Genomic DNA, 22,590 nt, shown 5'->3' with positions numbered 1-22,590 from the left:
AATCAGTTTCATTCTCATCCCAAAGGTGTTTGGTTTTTTTTCCAGGAGGCAACTGGACTCTTCTTGTTTTTATTTGAAGATGTTTTGCTTCTCATCCAAGAAGCTTCTTTAGCTCTGATTGGATGGTGGGGAATGGAAGGATTTATACTCCTTGCAGACAGCTGGTCATTTGCATTCTCTGAGTCTTCTTTTGGTCATTCCAAAAGAAGGCAAATGACCAGCTGTCTGCAAGGAATATAAATCCTTCCATTCCTCACCGTCCAGTCAGAGCTGAAGAAGCTTCTTGGATGAGAAGCGAAACATCTTCAAATAAAAACAAGAAGAGTGCAGTTGCCTCCTGTAAAAGCACCTTTGGGACAACCATAACCTGGATTGACTGAGTATCTCTATAGACATTTCATTCTCAGCAATCTAAGCAAACTAGTCCAGTTAGTTTAAAGAAATCTGAAAGTCGGCAAGGCCAGGTAGTCCTTTTGTAAAAATGATTTTGTGAATCCCACCTCCCTTTTTATTCTCGGATATGTAAACCCCGCCGAAGGTAATGATCAAAAAGGCCCTATCTTATGAATGACTTACGTTATATAAATCAGCAGCTAGCTTTTCAATGTACTGTTTGAGTTTATCAGCTGTCTTCAAGCCGTCTTGAAAGAAACTATAATGAAAATAAAATGTTATTTATCAGCAATATTGGGATCGGATTTTAAATTTCACAGGTCCCCCCCCCCCAAATACTTAGGTTAGCCCCATTCCTCACATCCCTGTGTCAACAGGGGAACCAGAGATATGTACCAGTGGAACAGCTTACCCCCAGAAATCGTGGGCATCACTGGAAATTTTTAAGAAGAGACTAGACAATCACCTGTCTGAAATGGTATAGGTTCTCCTGCTTGAGCAGGGGGCTGGACTAGAAGACCTCCAAGGTCCCTTCCAGTTCTATTCTATCCTATCCCATCCCATCCCATCCCATCCCACTCCACTCCATTCCAGAGATGAATATATTCATTCTCTCTCTGGGGTTTCTAGATTCTTACAAAATTTCATTTTTTAATATTGATTTTAATTTTTTATGACTATGTGTGTGTGTTTTTTTTTAAATTCTGATTGTTATAAACTGCCCAGAGTCATTTTATATGAGATGGGTCACCATATAAATTTGATTAAGGTAATCCTCGACTTATAACCATTCCTTTAGTGATGGTTCGAAGTTACAACGGCACTGAAAAAAGTGACTTATGACCCGTTTTCACACTTACGATGATTGCAGTATCCCCATGGTCATGTGATCAAAATTTAGGCACTTGGCAACTGGCATGTATTTATGATGGTTGCAGTGTCCAAGGTCATGTGATCACCTTTTGCAACCTTCTGATAAGCCAAGTTAGCAGGCAAGCCAGATTCACTTAATGACTGACTGATTCACTTAACGAGCACAGGCCAAGCAGTAGCAAATTTCCTTTCATGTGAATTATATCTTACATTCAAAGCAGCTTTTTTCTTCTCTTTCCAGATTATATCAAGTCACCTCTTGATTCGTTGTTCAAACCAGTTTGTACGACAGTGAAAGGATAATCAAATCAAACATTCTATGCCGAATAGGAATTAAATACCTGAGACTTCATCTGAGGTTTTGAACAAAGGCCGTTCAAATTTTGTTTTGTTTTTTAAAATGGAGAAATTTCAATAAAAGCAGGTGATGTCATCCCCGAGGAGAAAAAAAAACCTTCTAAATTTTAAATAACCCATTGCAGATGAATATCTGAAAAAATATACTCACTTGCATTGTGCATGATAATACTTAATAAGATTCTGTAAAAGATCCACGCCCTTTTTTGTCTTGATTTCATTAACCTTAATGAGATACTATGGAAAGAAAAATAAAATAAAAGCTCAGTAGATAATTATACATTTGGGCTTAGCTGCATTCAAATGCAGGTTCTATTTGAAATCTATTTTAACAAATTTAGCAATTATCTCGCAAGTTGTTTACAGCTAGCATCTAAAGGCACACTGCTAATGTGTGATTAAAATTGTGTTGTATGTAGAAGAGTAAAACATAGCAAGGATATTTTACATTAAACCAATACTGTGACGAATAGTGCTTTCTAACGTATCTAATGCTATTGTTATGTCTTCTTTCCTAATACAATTACCATCCTTTTTAGACATCAAATAGCTTGGTCTAAATTTGCATTAAATGCTTTAAAGTAGTAACCCTGTTCTACAGTACGCCATTGCACTAAATACATATAGATGCATGAAAAGCTATAAACATCAGGTTTATATGTTCCTCAATATGCTACAACTCCATACGCAAATTCCAAATTCATCATAAATGCTGCTTACAAATTATGCTAGCATCACATTCATTTTTAATATCTTGATTATTTGTAAACCACCCAGAATCGCTTTGGATTGTGGCAGAGATAATTGACACAAATAAATTGTGCTGTGGTGGCACAATCGAACCACTGAGCCCTGGTGGCACAGTGGTTAGAAAGCAGTATTGCAGGCTAACTCTGCATACAGACAGGAGTTCGATCCTGACTAGCTCAAGGTTAACTCAGCCTTCCATCTTTCTGAAGTCAGTAAAATATGGACCCAGACTGTTGGGGGCAATATGCTGACTCTGTAAACCACTTAGAGATTGCTGTAAAGCACAGTGAAGCGGTACTTCTATTGCTGAACAAATATCCCATTTAGTCCCAGGCCAAAATCTTGCATTATCATTGGGAAGATTCACATGAAATGGTGGGGCAGTGGTTAGAATGCAGTACTGCAGGCTAATTCTGCTGACTGCCGGCTGCCAGCAGTTTGGCAGTTTGAGTCTCACCGGCTTAAGGCTGACTCACCTTCTATCCTTCCAAAGTCGGTAAAATGAGGACCCAGATTGTTGGGGGGCAACAATATGTAAAGCACTGTGAAGTGGTATATACGTCTAAGTACTATTGCTATCCAAACAAAATGCAAACATGCTAGGGAATTCCGGACATTCAGACATATCACCCATCAAAAGACCCATAGCAAAAGACCACATTTACATATTACTTAGAACAGACAATAAGAAACCTAGAAAGGAAACAAAAAGGCTGGAACAGGTCTCCTTCAGCAGCTAATATTCAGATAAGCAGCGATTAACACCAGACAAATGTTCAGACAGAAACGTTCAGACAGAAAGCAATCAAAGAACCAGGAAGGAGAAAACTACAGCCTACAAAAACTGGCAGATAAGCTACTACATATAAAGACCCACTTGGATTGATGATGTTACCTAGTTTGGTAATAAAATGTCTGCAGGCAATCAATCAAGTTTATACAGCACCAAGAACACAGGTGTCGTTTTATACATTGTGGTCAGAATAAATAGATTTATAGAATGTTTAATCATAGAATGTTTAATCGTGAGGGGTCCTTGGTGCTCTATGAACTTGCTTGTTTTCTTGCATATGTTTCATTACCCAATGCTAGCACTGATGATGCTACTTAATTTGGGTAATGAAATGTCTGCAAGAAAACAAGCAAGCTTAGGGAGCACCAAGGACCCCTCATGTCAACTCTGACCTACAAATATTCTCCTTTATTAATGTTTAATCATTTAAATTTTAAAACATGACTTACTTCACACATCTGGAGTTGGAAAAGCCTTCTCTCTTTCTCCATTTCTTCTGCTATCTCAGCTCCAGTAATCTCTGTCCGTATCATCCCATGTTGTTTGGCATGTTCCCTTTTTTCCTTTTCGATTTTCGTGCTGTCAAATTGCAAAACAAACCCACAAAAGGCATTTAGGAAACCTGTCAAATGTTGACCATCACAAGAAACCACAAACTGAGTGTCTGGAATATAGAAACAATGGCATTTCTCATGTTTTCCATTTTCTCAGACTTTGTCAAACAATAAATCCAAAACTAAAATAGCTCTCTCCACCTTAAAAGCAAGCTGTCAAGTGCTATAAAGCAGGAGGAGGACTCGGTTATTTTAGAAATCCAACATAAACATATCAAGAACCATTTGAGTTATATACCACCTTGGCATTTGAGGTTTTTCCAACTTATGCTTCATTTTAAGGAAATTAACTATGGAAGCAATCCTGTTCCAAAAAGAACTGTAATATATTTTGAATCCTTATTTACTTATTCCTTTTAAAAATTATAACATGATTCACATCTGGGGTTCCCCCACCCATGGGCAACAAACAAACAGTACGATGCACTGCTACAAATTCCTAAGTGGGACTGAGTTATACATTTATTTTTGACGCGATGAACCATGAAGTGATAGACATGTGGAAAGAGTTCAAGTACAGGTAGTCCTCGACTTACAGTGGCTTATTTAGTGACCTTTTAAAATTACAACATCACTGAAAAAAGTGACTCATGACCATGTTTCACACTTACAACCGTTGCAGCATTCCCCATGGTCATGTGATCAACATTCAGACGCTTGGCAACTGACTCCTATTTATGACGATTGCAGTGTCCCGGGATCATGTGATCCGCTTTGTGACAAGCAAAGTCAATGAGTAAACCAGACTCATTATCAACCGTGTTACTAACTTAACATTTAAAATCATTCACACAAGCATTGCTTGAGCAGGATTGTCTGGGACGCTACACATCCTCTTCACAACCTGTTTTCCTTGTTACTTTCTGGGAAGAGGGGGCTCCATGGTATCAGTCACAGTTTTGTCCAAATACAGTATCAACCTTGTGAACTCTCAAGTTTCCTCTTTCTGCTATGTATTCAAGCTGGACAATGTGTATGTGTATATGTATATATGGATGTATGTATGGGTGGAGATACATAGATATAGATATATATAGATAGATCTATAGATAGATATGAAAGAGAAAGAGGTAGGTAGGTAGATAGATATGAAAGAGATAGATAGATAGATAGATAGATAGATAGATAGATAGATAGATAGATAGATAGATATGAAAGAGAAAGAGGTAGGTAGATAGATATGAAAGAGATAGATAGATAGACAGACAGACAGACAGACATGTATATAGCATGTGTATATGTGTGTTATGTATGTGTATGGGTAGATATATGCTTTCTTTTGAGAATAGGCAGCAGATTTCATTTTTAATGTGTTCAATGTAAAAAAATAACAGTAAAGGTTATCTTATCTTAACAACTGTGGCAAAACTCACTTAACAAATGTCTCACTTAGCAACATAAATTTTGGGCTCAATTGTGGTCGTAAGTTGAAGACTACCTGTATAGAAAGACAGGAGGTTATTTATTTTATTTTTCACATTTCCGTCCTGCCCATCCCACTCAAAGAGGGACTCTGGGCCGTGTACAATAAACTTCTTGACTTTAAGCACAACTGTTTGTTCAGCAAAGTTAACCATACTTACAATTTGGTCTCATAGTCCTTCCAGGCTTTATCAAAAGGCTTTTTCAGATCCTTAGGGAAGAGAAAATTAACTTAAAATAAGTTTATGGCAGTGCTATGTTTAAGTGTGTACACTTAAGGTATCACTCCACAATTATAAAATGACTTAAAAGCTTTAAGTATTCCCCCCCCCCAATCTTAGAGCTCATATATCTCACGTTTTTGTACAAAGGATTGATGGGAAAGATAAGTATGCAGTTAAAGGCAGATGTTGTCAGTTGTTCATGCAAATGTGATCTTATCCCCACTACATTGATAGATAATAGCTAAACCAGAGAAATCACCCACCCTATTATTAAAGCCCATATTAAATGTCTAGGCTTACCCCTTTAATTCCTTTCAAATCGCCTTTCAACAGGGAATCCAAGGTGAAGATAACATTATGGCTCAACCCTTGCAGCTAGGAAGAAAAAGCAGTATTATTCAGCATTTAAAAACAGTGAATTTAAAATGAAAAGGCTGAGCGCGAAAGAATGGAGGCCTTTGAACTAGGGTGCTGGAGAAGACTCCTGTGAGTCCCTTGGACTGCAAGGCATTCAAACCGGTCAGTCCTAGAAAAGATCAACCCGGACTGCTCTTTAGAAGGCCAGATCCTGAAGTTGAAACTCCAATACTTTGGCCACCTAATGAGAAGGAAGGACTCACTGGAGAAGAGCCCAATGCTGGGAAAGATGGAGGGCAAGAGAAGAAGGGGATGACAGAGAATGAGGTGGCTGGATGGAGTCAATGAAGCAGCAGGAGTGAGCTTAAACGGACTCCAGAAGATGGTAGAGGACAGGAAGGCCTGGAGGAACGTTGTCCATGGGGTTGTGATGGGTTGGACACGACTTTGCAACTAACAACAACACCTGTATTCAACTTAGTCTTGTCATTGTTGTCCTTTCTGGCATCACATTTGTATTGTTTCATCCTGAAGTTGAAACTCAAGAACTTTGGCCACCTAATGAGAAGGAAGGACTCACTGGAGAAGAGCCTAATGCTTGGAAAGATGGAGGGCAATAGAAGAAAGGGTGACAGAGAATGAGGTGGCTGGATGGAGTCACTGAAGCAGTAGGTGTGAGCTTAAATGGACTCTAGAAGATGGTAGAGGACAGGAAGGCCTGAAGGAACGTTGTCCATGGGGTCGCGATGGGTCGGGCACAACTTCGCAATTAACAACAACAACTAGTAGCCCTCAACTTACAACCATTCATTTAGTGACTGTTCAAACTCACAACAGCACTGAAAAAAGTGACTAATGACCATGTGCACTACCTCCATGGTCACATGATCAAAATTCAGACACTTGGCAACTGACTCTTTTTTATGACTGTTGCAGTGTCCTGAGTGATCCCCTTTTGTGACCTTCTGACAAGCAAAGTTGATGGGGAAGCTAGATTTACTCAACAACCTTGTTACTAACATAACAACTGCAGTGATTCATTTAACCACAAGAAAGGTGGTAAAATAGGGCAAAACGTATTGAACCACTGTCTTCCTCAGCACCAGAAACTTTGAGCTCAATTACGGTCGTAAGTCAAGGACTACGAGTACCAAATCAGCCTCATTTTTGTCTCGTTTCTAGGAGGCATTTACACTCTAGAGCCAAAATTTAACTTATTCCTGCACGTTGGCAGTGGACCAAACTTCGTACAGCACAGGTTTTTTATCCTAGTTAGCAAAGCTACACCAAGGAGAAAAGGATTTTCAGAAGGTGTTTTTAGATAAAAGAGTAAACCATTCAAGCACTGCCGAACAATATTCAGCCAACACAGTTTAACCACCACTGAAGGTGGTTTTCCAAAGTTTTTACTTCTTTAAAGCAGCTGGGAGCCTTTTGAATTTCACAACTCTTTTTTTTTTTTTTTTTGAAGGAAGAAGAAGTTCAAAACTAAAACAGAACTGGGGAGGGCATCTTGAAGAGCTAGGCAAACTGTTCTTCTGTTGAAAAATTTATTTATTTATTTAGGAGGGTTTATATAGCCGCCCACTCACTCACTCTCCATGACTCTGGGCGGCTTGCAAAAATAAAAACCCAATAGGCAAACAGCAAAAACAATAACCCCCACCCCCACCCCTGGCAACAACCATCAATCAGAGAAGCTATTTGATGGGCTTCGGTCCCACTCCAGGCTCGCCAGGCTTTTTTTGCCTTTTATAAAGAAAAGAAAGTAAAATAATTTGAATGTTGAGATTCGAGTCAAATTGTGAACCCTTTTCAAGGCCCTATGGCAAGCCAATGCATTTGGAGATACAATGGGAAAAAAAACAGGATTAGTAGGGTCCCATAAAAAAGGTAAGGCAAACCTGTAGGATTTATGAATGAAGGCAAAGTCAGTGGGGGAGCTTGCAGGATTTCGTTCAGCGTTTTTTTCTACTTGGGCAACTTGGAGATGTGTGAACTTCAACTCCCAGAATTCCCCAGCCAGCATGCTGGGAGTTGAGGTCAATAAATCTTCAAGTTTCCCAGGGCGGAAAAACACTGGGGTAGAAGTTTACGTGTATGAAATCTGATCCCTGAAAGTCAGTTTCACATGTTTCTGCCTCTCTCAACTGTCTGCAGATTTGTCGTTCATTTTATTAAAAACTATTAATCCAGAAGATCACAAGATATTGAAGCCAATGCATGATGAGCAAACCCAAAAAGCGAATACAACCCTGGGTTGTATAAACCGAGGCATGGAATCAAAATCATGTGAAGTACGGTATTAGAGCTGCTTTAAAAAAACTTATTAACCCCACATTTGGAATACTACATTCCATTTTGGTCACCACACTACAAAAAATAAGTTGAGACTTTGGGAAAAGTGCAGAGAAGAGCAACTAAGATGATTAAAGGCCTGGAGACTAAAACATAGGAAGAACGGTTGCAGGAAAAGGCTGTGGCTAGTCTATAGAAAAGAAGGACTAAGGGTGACATGATAGCAGTATTCCATTATTTGAGGGGCTGCCACAAAGAAGAGATGCTCAACTTGTTTTCCAAAGCACCAGAAGCCAGGATGAGAAACAATGGATGAAAACTAATCAAGGAGAGAAGCATCCTAGAATTAAGGAGAAACTTCCTAACAGTGAGAACAATTAATCAGGGGACGGGCTCGCCTTCAGAGGTTGTGGGTGCTTCATCATTGGAGGTTCTTAAGAAGAGACTGGACAGCCACTTGTCTGGAATGTATATGGTATCCTGCTTGTGAAGGGGGTTGGACTAGAAGACCTCCAAGGTCCCTTCCAGCTCTATTCGGAATCAAATCATAACTTTGCTTGTCAGAAGCTGACTGAGAAAGTCGCAAAGGGCAATCACATGACCCCGGGACACGGTAATTGTTGTAAGCACATACCAGTTGCCAAGTGCCCAAATTTTGATCACATGAGCTTGAGGATGCTGTGACGGTCAGTGGTAAGTTACTTTTTTCTGTGCATTTGTAACTTTGAACACTCACTAAACAAATAGTTGAGGACCACCTGTATGCTCTAGAGGAATAGAGAGGAACCAATGGAAGAGCAGAAACGCTGATACTAAATACGGAAGCTCAAGATTTATATATTCATATTACATAAACTCAAAGCTGCTATTACTGACTAGCTAATGTTCATGCAAGATACTGTCATTTTGACAAGGAAGTATTCTTTATGTGAGAGCCATGGATGTCCCAGGCTCCTGCTGCTTCCTTCAAAATAGCAAAAGCCTACCTCTTCTGGATGTATGTGCAACATCAAAACACTCATAAAAAATGGGTGTCACCCAGGAAACACAACTAAATGAATTAATTCTGCTTTACTGTAAGGCTACATTAAAAGAATCTTGCAAGTCTGAAGGTATCAGCTTCCTGCTGCGGCCTTTAATTGCGTGACACATTAGGACAGGACTCTCCTTGGTTTCTTCCTCTGACTGTTAAGCTACTGTGGGCTCCTGCTTTTCTTATCTGATTGTTTCCTAGGCAGTATCTCTTCCCCTTGTCATCCAGACATTCCATTAGAATGAGTGGTGCTTGTGTCACACAGTGCAATGCTGCTTTCGCCAGATTGACCCTCTTTGGAAGTTCTTGCTGATGAATTTGACAGAATAATTGAGGTTATTTTCCAAAAACAACTTTGGAGAGACTCAACCATAGCTTCAACTAAGAAGCTGTGACATCCTAGAGAGACTAAGCCAAATTCAAAAACGCTAGAGCCTTCCTGGAAGCTTTTCATTCCGAAAAAAACAGCCATCTACAGACCCATAGAGATAAACCACATTTACACAGCTTTCGAAAGAGGCAATAAGAAAGCTAAGAATGAACTAAAAAGACCAGAACACATCTTCTTCTGTAACTAAGACCTAGATATGCAGGGATTAATATCAGGCAACCAATCAAGGAGAAAACAATCCTAATCAAGCAACTAACAAAAAAAGGCATGCCCCCCACCAACATCTGTAGACCAAGCTACTGTATATTAACAAGAAGCAAACCCCGCACTCAATAGCACTGAGGATGTTACCCTGGCGAGTAATGAAGTATCTGCGAGGTCAGAGAGCACCAAGGACCCCACAGAAACAACTGCTCAAAATTTCCCTTACATCAGGGTCTCCAAACTTGGTGACTTTAAGATTTGTGGACTTCAACTCCCAGAATTCTTCATGCTGGCTGGGGAATTCTGGGAGTTGAGGTCCATAAGTTTTAAAGTTGCCATGTTGGGAGACCCCCACTTTATGCCAATGGAACAAATTCAAATGTAGCATTTAGACTATAACAAATACTACATATTTGCTTCACACGGTATTAGAGAAGGAAGGAGAGCCAGTTTGGTGTAGTGGTTAGAGAAATCGCGCTAGAACCCAGGATACTATAAGTTCCAGTCCCACCTGAAACATAAAGTCAACTGGGTGAATTTGGGCCAGTTACTCTTTCTAAGCCCTAGGAAGAAGAAAGAGGGACACCACTTCCTAAAAATATTGATATGAAAACTGCCTAAACTTGTCCAGGAAATCACCAATGTCTACTTTGACCTGAAGGCACACCCAAAATTAAATATAATTCATTTACAGGAACAGGATTTTCACTGTATGCTTCCATGCTGAATTTTAGTCACCTCTTAATTACTTCCCAGTTTGTGGCAGCCACAGGTCACCAGCATATCCAACATACTAACTTTCCAAATTAGAATTACAAGGGAGAATTAAAGAAGAGAACATGAAAGAAGAGAAGAGAAAGAGAAGGATGGAGGACAAATTATGATCACATGTTGGATGAGATATTACATTCATTCTATTGTTTGTATGGTGCAGTGGTTAGAATATAGTATTGCAAGATGAGTCTGCCCACAACCTTGAGTTCGATCCTAACCTACTCAAGGTTGACTCAGCCTTCCATCCCTCTGAGGTGGGTAAAATGAGGACCCAGATCGTTAGGGATAATATGCTGACTCTGTAAACCTCTTAGACAGGGTTGTAAAGCACTATAAGTCTAAGTGTTATTGTTGTTGCTATTGTATCACTCAAAATAAGCTTACTTGAACAGTATGTATTTGTACCTTGTAGTAATAATTCCTATACATTTATACAATAAATACAATATTTATAGCTTTACAGTTTTGTATTCTGAGGAATGGAAAACTTATTATTTTAATACTGAACAGATTTATTAAATGTACTGAACAGGAGGAGATTGGAGGAGAAAAAAATGCATTCACTTAAAATTATTTCAACAGCATTTCAACCGTTTCTCCAGAATTATCCAGTGCAAAAACCAGACAAGAAAATTAGTTTTAAAATCCAGATTTAGGGCAAATGCTATTACAAATGACTGCATAGACTGAATAGCTTCAGTCGTTCACAAAGCTGGACCAAGTGCTTAAAAACATTGCATTAGTACTCAATAAATGTAACATTTTTTCCATAGTTGTATAGAGCTGGATTTAAACAACAATGCTCCCTCCAGAAATGTAAACGGTTCGGTTGTTTATTACAATCAATACTTATGTAACAATATAACCTACAATTTATATCACTTATGTAACAAACCTTATATAATAATGATTGTAAATATATTGAAGGACAAAAAGATTAGAAACATCTTACCAGATTTTTAAGCAGTGTTGACAATTCCTTAGTTAGCATGGAAAATTTTACAAAAGCGGTGCCCAGGTCTGGATTATCTCTACTTAAGAAATTACTTCCAAATTTATCTAGCACTTGTGCATAGCTTTCTTCATTTTGGACATGTTCTAAAAGAGAAAAATGTTTAGTTAATTCCACTTTGCAAGAAGACAAAATAATAGCAGAAAGAAATAAAATAAGTATTTTTTTCTAGAAGAAGAATGCTAAAATTGGTCATTTCTTTGTTTCAAAGATATTAAAAGGATGTTATTTCATTTAGTTATTTTCAGTTGGAAGGCATCAGCAAGTATTAACAAGAGACTCCAACTATTAACAAGAGGCCTCTCTCAACAGAAGGGAAGGGATGTGACGTCATCAATCTCCAGTCTACAACCACAGTCCTTTCAGCAGTTCCAGGAAGGCTCCACACCCATTTGCACTACTCAGGTGACCTTGAAGACACAGATAAGTCTCCAGGGGCTTCAACCACTCTCTCAAAGAATGCAAATGACCAGCTCACTGCAAGGAATATAAATCCTTCCATTCATCCAGTCAGACCTGGAACGAAGCGTCTTCAAAGAAAAAACAAGAAAGTCTAGTTGCCTTTGAAAAAGCACCTTTGGAAGAGACTCAACGTCTTTCAGCAAAGATGCCTTCATCAAATCCTAAAGATCTGCTATTTTGACCATGTTACTAATGAAGAAATGCTCCAAAAGAGTGTCTCCTGCAAATTACATAATCTAGTTCAGAGGTAGGCAACCTTGGCTCTTCGATGACTCGTGGACTTCAACTCCCAGAATTCCTGAGCCAGCCATGCTGAGGGGAAAGGGAGAGTTTCCAAGCTGAGCCGTGCTGGCTCAGGAATTCTGAGAGTTGAAGTCCACGAGTCATCAAAGAGCCAAGGTTGCCTACCCCTGGACTAGTTGCAGGCAGCTGATTTCAACTTGCAACTCATATACTCCATATGGAGAATAATCAAATGCCCAAGATGGCAATGAGATGGAGTCTCTCCCGATGTTAAATGACCAAGAGGATGCCCTTGAAATACATGGCGAAGAACGTTCATACATGTCTTAAAGACCTTAAACATCACATGAAAAGACACCGAAGTATTAGCCCTAAACCCAAAATACATGGTTTGGGAGGCTCTGATGCTAATAATGCGAATTGCAGGACCAATATTGGACTTTTAGGGAGAAATTATCCTAACCATGTTTTGCTCTCTTACAAAGAGTTGAGGTTGAGACTATAAAAAAAGAATTTGAAGAATGACTTGGAGATAAAAATTCAGCATCAACATCACCTCATCATCCCAGGAACGTCTTGTGATAGTATATAAAGGTAGTCCTCAACTTAACAACAGTTCGTTTTGTGACCACTGGAAGTTACAATGGCACTGAAAAACAGTGACTTATGGCTGCTTTTCACGCAAAATCCCCACAGTCATGTCATCAAAATTTGAACTGATTCATATTAATGACGATTGCAGTGTCCTGGGGTCACGTGATCCCCTTCTATGACCTTCTGACAAGCAAAGTCAATGGGGAAGCCAGATTCACTCAACAACTGCAGTGATTCACTTAACAACGGTGGCAAAGAAAAGTCGTAAAATGGGGCAAAACTCACTTAACAAATGTCTGGCTTAGCAACAGAAATTTTGGGCTCCATTCTGGTCGTTAAGTCAAGGACCTATGCATAGACTAAAGACCGCTCCCTGGTTCAATTGTTAGGACACGCTTTAATAGCAGATTAATAAAAGGATCACAATGCTTTAATAGCATACTAATTAAAGAGAGGAAGAAAAACAGCAAAGCCCAACAAAAGAATTAGTGATGAAACTGGAAAAACAAGCAAAAAGAAAAGAATGTTTCCTAGAACAAAACAGAAGTTTTCCTCATTGAGTCAGAAACAAATTATTCACTTAAGAGTTTTGATCTCCTTGACTGTGATTGAGTAACAAAGGACATGGCATAAATAAACGCTATGAATCAGAGCAAACAAACTAAAGGTTAATTAAATCTCTTCTGTTCTGTGACCATCCTACAAAAGCTGCATTCGACAAGATGCTCAAGTATTTCTTAGCATAGTTAATATAAGTATTGAATGTATTAATAATGCTAAATAAGTCCATCACGGCCATAAGATGCTGGGGGGGGGGAAGGGACCCAAAGAAGAAATATTTTATTGGCCCAATTGTAGAAATTCCTGTGGCAACATATTTTGTCATAGAAATATATAATATTCAATCTGCTTAAAAAAGGATTACACAGAATATAAATTCTTACATTTCAGAAACTGCAGAAAGAATTCAAAGACAAAATTTAATCAATCTCACCATTCAATATTAAGCCTGGATTACAAAATAATTGTCTGTCTTGTTTATTTAACCAACATACATGCTGCCCATTTGCCAGAAAACAACTGGGAATGGCAAGTACACAAGTAGCCCTCGACTTACGACTGGCTGCTTAGTGACAGTTTGAAGTTACAACAGATCTTCCAAAAGTCATTTACAATCTAATATCAAAGTTTCAATTGCTACACCCAGTCCTGTGGTCACATGATCACACTTTGGGGCAACTGGTCCACTTGTATGACCATTTGCAGTCTCCTGCAATCACATGACTGTGATTTTGGATGTTTTTCATGGGTTTCTAACATTTTAATTTCCATTTCCAGTTTAAAAAAAAACACACACATTGGGGTAAAATGCTGCAACCACCTCAAAAAATGCTGAACAATCAAATTCTGTCACGTGATACCTCGATTTTGGACTACAATGACTAACAACTGCAGTTCCAGGCTCAGTTATGGTTGTAAGCCAAGGACTACCTATATTATGGGAAAAAAGATGTTTTGCTTCTCATACATTTTTGGAGTGGGCGAACAAGATGCACAACCAAAATCCAGTAACAACTATCTGCCTTAGCTAAGCTGCTGTTTCATCTTCCCGCAAAGTGGTTTTAGGAACAGGAATTACAAAATTTTGCATTAAACAAATAAGACCATTTGCACTAAACAAATTAAACAAATGAGAGCTAGCTTTGTCTAGTGGTTAAGGCATCAGGCTAAAAAGTGGGAGACTATGAGTTATAGTCACACCTTAGCTATGAAAGCCGGCTGGATGACTTTGGGTCAATCACCAGAAGAGGGTAAGTTCTAGTCCCGCCTTAAGCATGAAAGCCAGCTGAGTGACTTTGAGCCAATCACCAGGAGACTGTGAGTTCTAGTCCCGCCTTAGGCGTGAAAGTCATATGGGTGACTTTGGGCCAATCACCAGAAGAGGGTAAGTTCTAGTCTCGCCTTAGGCATCTGGATGACTTTGGGCCAATCACGGTGAGATATTGAGTTCTAGTCCCAAGTTAGCCATGAAAGTCAGCTGGTTTGGGCCAGCCCACCTCACAGGATTGTGGTTATGGATAAAATATGAGAGGGAAGATGTGTTCAATATCTTCACTACATTGAGTTATTTATAAAAACAATAAAGACGGGATACAAATAAATAAATAGAGGGGGAACTGGCAGTTTTATTATCTTTATATCTTTCTTTGATGCTTTCCTCTAACAAATTTACATGCTTACTCTTTGGATGCTCAACAAAGTCCTAAATCTCTCTTATTGCCGCTTCTTCTGCCTCATCTGGCTTTAATTTGTCTTTTGTCTTTTTAAAGTTGCCATGATGCAAAGCAATATAACAGCTTGCAACAACATATTTATTTCTAGGAATATAACTTACTTTTTCATTAAAGGTTCTGAACAGAAACATAACACAAGGGAATGGCAGAAGCTTGGGAGAGGTTGGAATGGGAATGGAATGGAATGGAATAGAATAGAATAGTTGGTCCTTTCCAACTATTATTATTATTGTTGTTATTATTACTACTATTATTACTATTACTACCTCCAACTTATCTTCCAACTCTGTTATTCTGTTATTCAGTATTCTGTATTCCAGTACTGTATTTAAAATGTCAGACTGACAACAACTCTCAAATTTTAAACTCAGCAGCACTTTTTCATGTGGCTGCTGATAAAAAGAGGATCGCCAACATGATCGCCAATGTCCGATAACGGATATGGCACAAGAAGAAGAAGATATGAAAAAAATGCAAGTGCATTTCTTTTCTAAAGTAGGGAAGAGAGATTAAAAATTAATGATGAATGTAAATAACGCTGCAGAATTGCCACTTTAGCTGCCTTTTAACGCTAAAAGCAGATGTTCTTCTGCTCTAGCAAAATGGTTAATATCCACCACTAAGATTCATTAGTGCATGCATATAAAATCATCCAGCTATTACCTGGATGACGATTGATATAGCTGTTGAAGAATGCTACAGTGTCCCTGGTTGTCTGAAATAGTTTTTATTTCTTTGGTGTTTTACGACCTTTGAGTGTTGTTGTGAGCCACCCAGAGTTGTGTTGTGTAAGAAGAGCATCCGTATAAATATTTTACATAAATATTGGCTGGCAAGTGGAAATGGAAGGAAGCCGTTTCACTCTCTGAGTTAAGTTCATCCTCCATGATTTCTGGTGATCGCCACTTGCGTCAAATATTGGTTCTTCTAGTTTTAATCAGGATGTTAAACATATATTCAAAATTGTATTTAGAAGTATAAAAAAAAACATTGAAAGAAAACCACACACACACACACACACACACACACACACACACACACACATATATATGTATGTATGTATGTATGCATAAAAGATATTGATAATACAAAGAACTATACCAGGGGCAGCCAACCCTGGCTCTTTGATGACTCGTGGACTTCAACTCCCAGAATTCCTGAGCCAGCCATGCTGAGGGGGAAGGGAGAGGCTTCGAAGCTGAGCCATGCTGGCTCAGGAATTCTGGGAGTTGAAGTCCACGAGTCATAAAAGAGCCAAGGTTGCCTACCCCTGAACTACACAGAGGTAATCCATGACTTATGATCACAATTGAGCCCAACATTTCTGTTGCTAAGACAGAAGAACTTTGCCACATTTTATCCCCTTTCTTACTATAGTTGTTGAGTGAATCACTGCAGTTACTAAGTTAGTAACATAGTTGTTAAGTGAACCTGGCTTCTACTTGCTTAGTAGAGACAGATACAGCAAGAGTTACACTTAAAAGGTCATGAACATTTCAATAATTTCTAGAAATATAAACAAAAGGATGTAAATTGAAAAAAATACGTTTAAAAAAAGTGTTTAAAGTTACTTTCTTTAGTCTGGTGAAAATATTGTAATAATAATCCGTATTTTCCCACTCCATTATATTTTGAAATTCTCCCTAATCCTCATCGTTCAAAACAACTTATTTCAAGTTTATTTATTATTAATTAACATATTAGTAAATAATAATATAGAGAAATAAAGCTTACCTTGCCCAGAATTATATATTGCTTTTACAGATTTTTTCACTTTTTGTAGTGCAGTTCTGTCCTGATCTAAGGCCTAGAAGGAAAAAGAAAATGGAGTGAAAGAAAGTCAAATCAGGGAAAAAGGACTTCTGTTTTAAATTGTGTATTTCACTGCAAAACAAGCCATGCAGAATAGTTTTGCCAGCTGTAAAATATTGTTTAAGCACCATTATCGGTCTCTGAGAGACGTTCGTGAACCAGTTCCCTCAATCCAACTACAAATGTTAGACTGTAGAAAAAGCTAAGAAGCTCAAAGTGACAACAGTGATTAATGATGGGACGTAGGACCACTCCTCAGAGTTCTGGCTGTGGCAATAACCTCTGTGGTCACATGAACCAAATTTGGGCACTTGGCACCTGGCTCGCACTTATGACTGTTTGCAGAACCCCGTGCTCATGTGGTCGCCATTTATAACCTTCCTGCGAGCTTCTAACAAGCAAAATCAATGGGGAAGCCAGCGGGAAAGGTTTAAAGTCACTCCAGTGAATTCTCACACATACCCCGGGGTCTATCTTCACTTGCACCACACCGTTTTCTCTCTTTGATCACAGTCCCTGTCCCCTCCTTCCCCCTTCATTCACAGGTAGCATGCTCTGCTTCTTCCCTTCATTCTCACTCACTGCGCCCTCCTTCCCCCTTCGCTCACATGCATTGCACCCTCCTTCTCTTCTTTGCTTGTGAACACCCTGCACCCTCCTTCTCAGAACAACAAGAGTTGAATGGGATCTTGGAGATCTTCTAGTGCCAGAATGGGACAATTCACCACGGCTAACTCACTGCGGCCCAATTCGCTGTGGGAAAACTGAGCCACAGCCCAATTCAAAAATTTTATTTCATTATTTAAAATAATTTAAAAAAAATATTCTAATTTTTGATATTCCCATTTCATTTTGTCTCTCCTTTTGCATACTTTCTTTAATGATTCTACTTTACCATTTCTTCGATATTAAGTAACTTTTGTCCCACGGCAAGTTGTCCTGCGGTGAGTTGGCTGTGATGAATTGTCCCATGGTGAGTTGGCCATGAGTTGGCTGTAGACCAGTGGTTCTCAGCCTTTTTAATGCCGCGACCCCCAACCGGTCGTAAGTCAAAGACTACTCAACTGGTCGTAAGTCGAGGACTATTCAACTGGTGCAGCACCGTTTGCAGAATGGGACTTTTGGCAGGCTCAGCAGGGCAGAGACAGCCTGGACAATTCCTATTGGCTTTTGAAAGCCAATAGAATTAGACTCTATTCAAGAGAGTCTATTCTATTGGCTTTCAAAAGCCAATAGAATAAAAGGGAGTAGCACAGCTAAGGAAAAGGGGGGAAAATGGCGGACTGTGTTGTTTAACGACCTCCGTGAAATGGTCGTTCGACCCCAAATGGGGTCCCGACCCACAGGTTGAGAACCACTGCTGTAGACCAATGGTGACGAACCTATGGCACACATGCCAGAGGTGGCACTCAGAGCCCTCTCTGTGGGCACGTGCGTCCTCACCCTAGGCCCACCTCCCCCCACCTCCCCCTCACTAGCAGGCCCCCCGGAGGAGAGTTACCCCCGGGCACAGCCCGTGCAGAGCAGAGCAGACAAGGACATGGCAGCCAGGCAGCAGGGACAAGACTCTGCTGTCGCATCCTGTCATCTGCAGATGATGCTGTGGGGCGTAGGTGGAGGGCATGGCAACCATGGCACTGCAGGGCCACCTGGGTGATCTGCTGCAGCAGGCTGTGGAGGCAGTGGGTGGCCCTGTGGGTGGGCGGGAGTGGGCAGAGCGGGTGGGTGGTGGGGCGGTTTTTGGGCACTCGGTCTCTAAAAGGTTTGCCATCACTGTCCTAGACCCTCTAATGCAAGGGTCTACTTCCCCTCTCCCCCCTGCCATGCTGCAAAGGTTGGGGACCACTGCTACAGGAAACTGTATATACATATTCTGGAAAGACAGAAATTTCCTGAGGATGGGCTCCAGCACAAGTCTGAAAGTTCAGAAGACTAAATCTCTGGTTCCAGTGACTGACCCAAATTGGATCCTGCAACATTATTCTGGGACACGTACATTTGCCTTCATTCCTGAAACCTTATAACATTTCAGACAACTGGGTATCCAATCTCTTCTGAAAAACCTCCTGTGATGGGAGTTAGTTAGTTAGACATACAGTATTGTAATAAGAGCTGATAAGGGATGACGGGAGAAAGACCTGGGCCTAAAGCGAGCATTTCAAACTAATTGGAGAATGTGATTTATGTCTGTTAATTGTGGGAGGGAATTGTGCTTTGATCTATGTGCTGAAGGGAGGGGAAGTCAGATTCTGGCTTCATCTATGTATGTGCCCAAGCTATGCTGCTCATTAAAGATTCTTTAAGGCAGTGGTGGCGAGCCTATGGCACGGGTGCCAGAGGCGGCACTCGGAGCCCTCTCTGTGGGCACACGTGCCGTTGCCCCAGCCTCGCCTCCCCTGTGACCCCCTCACCAGTAGCCCCCAGGAGGAGAGTCGCCCCTGAGCGTGGCCCACGTGGAACAGCACAGCCAAGGACATGGCAGCCAGGCAGTGTAGACAAGACTCTGTCTTCACGCCCCAACGCGCACAGTTGATGCTGCGGGGCACGGGCAGAGGGCGTGGCCGCCATGGCGCTGCTGGGCTGCCTGGGTGATTTGCAGCAGGCCCTGGAGGTGGTAAGTGGCCCTGCGGGCAGGCGGGGGGGCGGGACAGGGGGTGAAGCAGGGGTGAGGCCAGTTTTTGGGTACCCGGTCTCTAAAAGGTTCGCCATCGCTGCTTTAAGGTAAACAATGTCTCAAAATTCTTTGAAGAGTTTTATCTCCTTTAGTCGCTTGCATACATTATGGCTATATTATGTATTTCTATCCATGAATAAATGCTGTTTTCGTTACTTCTCTTTGTTTTGTTTTTTTCCTTTTTAAAATTTCGAGATAGTTTATTTTTCAGTTTGTTTTTGTACTCAAATTAATACAAGCCAAAGTAATAATATTAAAAGACACTCTGAATAAAAGCCCATCACGCTGAAAACGTAGACAATTAAGATGGAGGTTTCATTTTTTTCAAGTGCACTAAATTATTAATATCATGTTCATTAGGTGAACAATTATATGAAAAAGGAAGCCTTCTAAATGGAAGGTATTCCTCTGAAATGTATTTCATAACCGCTTAAAAGGGAGAATGTACACTTTTGTAAAAGAACATCAAATCAAAATAATTATCAATAGACTGAAGAATAAGTTTCATTTCTCTGAAAGATTATTCAGTTTAATTAGTTTTACATCTGAAATACAGTATCTGGTATTCCGCAATATACACTGATAAAATAGATAGCTTTTCACTGTGAGGATCTCAGATGATCCGGCTCTGATCAACAGTTTGCAAATATTACCAAATGTTTAGTCTCTGGCATCTGGTTATCCAAGATAAAGAATACTTTCAGTATATTCTCCCATAAGTAAAATTAGAGACTCTTGGTTAATTAACTTACAGGTTAAGATATCTGAGCTACCCTTACAATTATTGAGCTATACTCAGTCACTACAAAATAAGTTCAATAATTTGGTTTAATAACTAGTTTTCAGTGATATATTTACCCAGCAAATCTAGAACAAAATAGATATCATAATGAATGCTACAAAACATATTTTGCAAAGTAATCTTTCCACGGTCCAGTTACTTTATTTTTTTTTTTACTTAACAATGCTAAGGAAGAACTTTTCAAGTTAGGTTTACAGATTAGATTAACGTTAGGTTTCAGTAAAAATAGTGAAGGAGACAAGATTTTGAAATCCTGTGATTTCAATATTGAATCACAACATAGCTTCCAGATGACTCTACAGGTTGACTTACAACCATAATTGAGACCAACATTTATGTTGCCAAGTGAGATAGTTAAATGAATTTTGCCCCATTTGATGACCTTTCTTGCTACAGTTGTTAAGTGAATTACTGCAGCTGTTAAGTTAGTAACATGGTTGTTAAGTGACTCTGGCTTCCTCGTTGACTTTGCTTGTCAGAAGGGCACAAAAGCTGATCACATGACCCCGGAACAGTGCAACCGTCATAAATATGAGTCAGTTGCCAAGCGTCTGACTTTTGATCACATGACCGTGGGGATGCTGCAACGGCCGTAAGTGTGAAAAACGATCATAAGTCACTTTTTTCAATGCTGTTGTGACTTTGATGGTCGCTAAATGAATTATTGTAAATCGAGGATAACCTGTAGTTCAAAACATATGGAAGTAACCATGATAGCCAAAGCTAGTTTAACAAAGAATGATTTTTTTAGATTTGACATTTCAATTTTAATTTGAAATTAATCATTTCTAATAATTTGTTAGTTGAGATTTTGTTAGTATTTGATAGCAACATTAACATCTCAAAGTTAAGTTAAAAAAAAATCTTACAGGTCCATATTATTGTCTCCCACCCTCAACTCCCAAATATCCTACACGTCATCATGTTGTCTCTTGGTGACAACTTGAGTGCTTTACCTTGATCGAACACTCTACAACAGGGGCTTTCAAACATGGCCCTTTTATGACTTGTGGACTTCAACTCCCAGAATTCCTCAGCCAGGTAGGCTGGCTGAGGAATTCTGGGAGTTGAAGTCCACAAGTCATAAAAGGGCCAAGTTTGAAGACCCCTGCTCTACAACAGCCTTTAACTGAATTTTTCTACATTTCAAAGTTTCCTTTACCATTGACTTTCATTGACTTGCTATTCAAAACTAATTGGTAATTTTCTCCCTAGAACAACTCTCTCTACTCTTAACCTATGTTGAATTCTTTCTCACTGATTACAGAAACAAACACAAATTAGAGTTACAAGTTCAAGAGAGTGATGGGAACAACAAATAGAAATCATTTCTTCTTTCTAACTTGTAGCTAAGATTATTCATTTCGGTCAAACAAATTCAAAATAGATTAACATGTGGTTCTGAACTAGTAGTGTAGTTAATGTGTAATTATCTTCTATGGGTATCAACACAAAGTGTTCTATAAATCGCTCTGCATTTCTTGCTGTCCAAAATTGTGTAATCTTCCAAAAATAATCTGAGTAACATGTCACTGCTTCCAAAGAACAAGTTACAAGTATTAAAAAAATAAGCACAAAATCAAAAATCATGTTGCAAAATTATATACAGCACAGCTGCAAAAGTAAACCCTCCTCCAGAGTCACGACTGGTTTTAAGATTTTTCAAAGTATGGAAGTGAAACCTAAAGGAAACCATACGGTTCAATCTAAGGCAGGGGTCCCCAACCTCTGGTTCGTGAACCAGTACCGGGTCACAGCATGCTAGCAACCGGTCCGCACAAACAAGCAAAGCCCCATCCGTGGAATGCAGGCAGCACACAAAACCATGCACTCTCCGGTGTGTGGAAAAACCTTTCTCCACGGAACTGGTCCCTGGTGCCCAAAAGGTTGGGGATCTCTGATCTAAGGAACACTTGGCATGGACATGTATGGAGAGTTTTTCTGCTTATCCAAGTTTCTTCAATGTGAATAACGTGATCCTTCAGATTTCACCAATGTTCTGTTCAACATTGCTGGCTGGGGAATTCTGGGAGTTTAAGTCCACTCATCTTAAAATGGCTGAGGTTGAGAAATACTGCTCTAGGCAGAACAGGGGCTGTAGGAGAACTGAGAGCATGAGAGTTCAAGTAGAAATATGTTTATTACTTTCTGAATTCAACAGTTCTTGCTGAGAGGTATTTACTTCATGAAAGATTAATTTGCATTCTTAAAAAT

General features: G+C 39.6%; 1 protein-coding gene across 13 annotated transcripts in view; it reads right to left on the bottom strand.

Annotated features, from left to right (window-relative positions):
- Positions 1-22,590, bottom strand: part of ASAP1 (ArfGAP with SH3 domain, ankyrin repeat and PH domain 1) — a 168,346-nt gene that overhangs the window by 63,638 nt on the left and 82,118 nt on the right. For all 13 annotated transcript variants that reach the window (XM_039335805.1, XM_039335804.1, XM_039335813.1 and 10 more), the window contains 7 exons: positions 16,823-16,895; positions 11,436-11,581; positions 5,727-5,801; positions 5,364-5,413; positions 3,616-3,745; positions 1,775-1,860; positions 577-652 (listed from right to left, as the gene is read on the bottom strand). In XM_039335805.1, the coding sequence (XP_039191739.1) occupies positions 577-652; positions 1,775-1,860; positions 3,616-3,745; positions 5,364-5,413; positions 5,727-5,801; positions 11,436-11,581; positions 16,823-16,895 (636 nt within the window). The remainder of the gene's footprint in view (positions 1-576; positions 653-1,774; positions 1,861-3,615; positions 3,746-5,363; positions 5,414-5,726; positions 5,802-11,435; positions 11,582-16,822; positions 16,896-22,590) is intronic.

This window comes from Crotalus tigris, unplaced genomic scaffold, assembly GCF_016545835.1.
Source record: "Crotalus tigris isolate CLP2741 ecotype Arizona unplaced genomic scaffold, ASM1654583v1 scf7180000017661.16357234195:1864864, whole genome shotgun sequence".
Lineage (NCBI taxonomy): Eukaryota > Metazoa > Chordata > Lepidosauria > Squamata > Viperidae > Crotalus > Crotalus tigris.
Note: the sequence above shows the minus strand (reverse complement) of the source record. Positions and strands in the feature narration are given on the sequence as shown.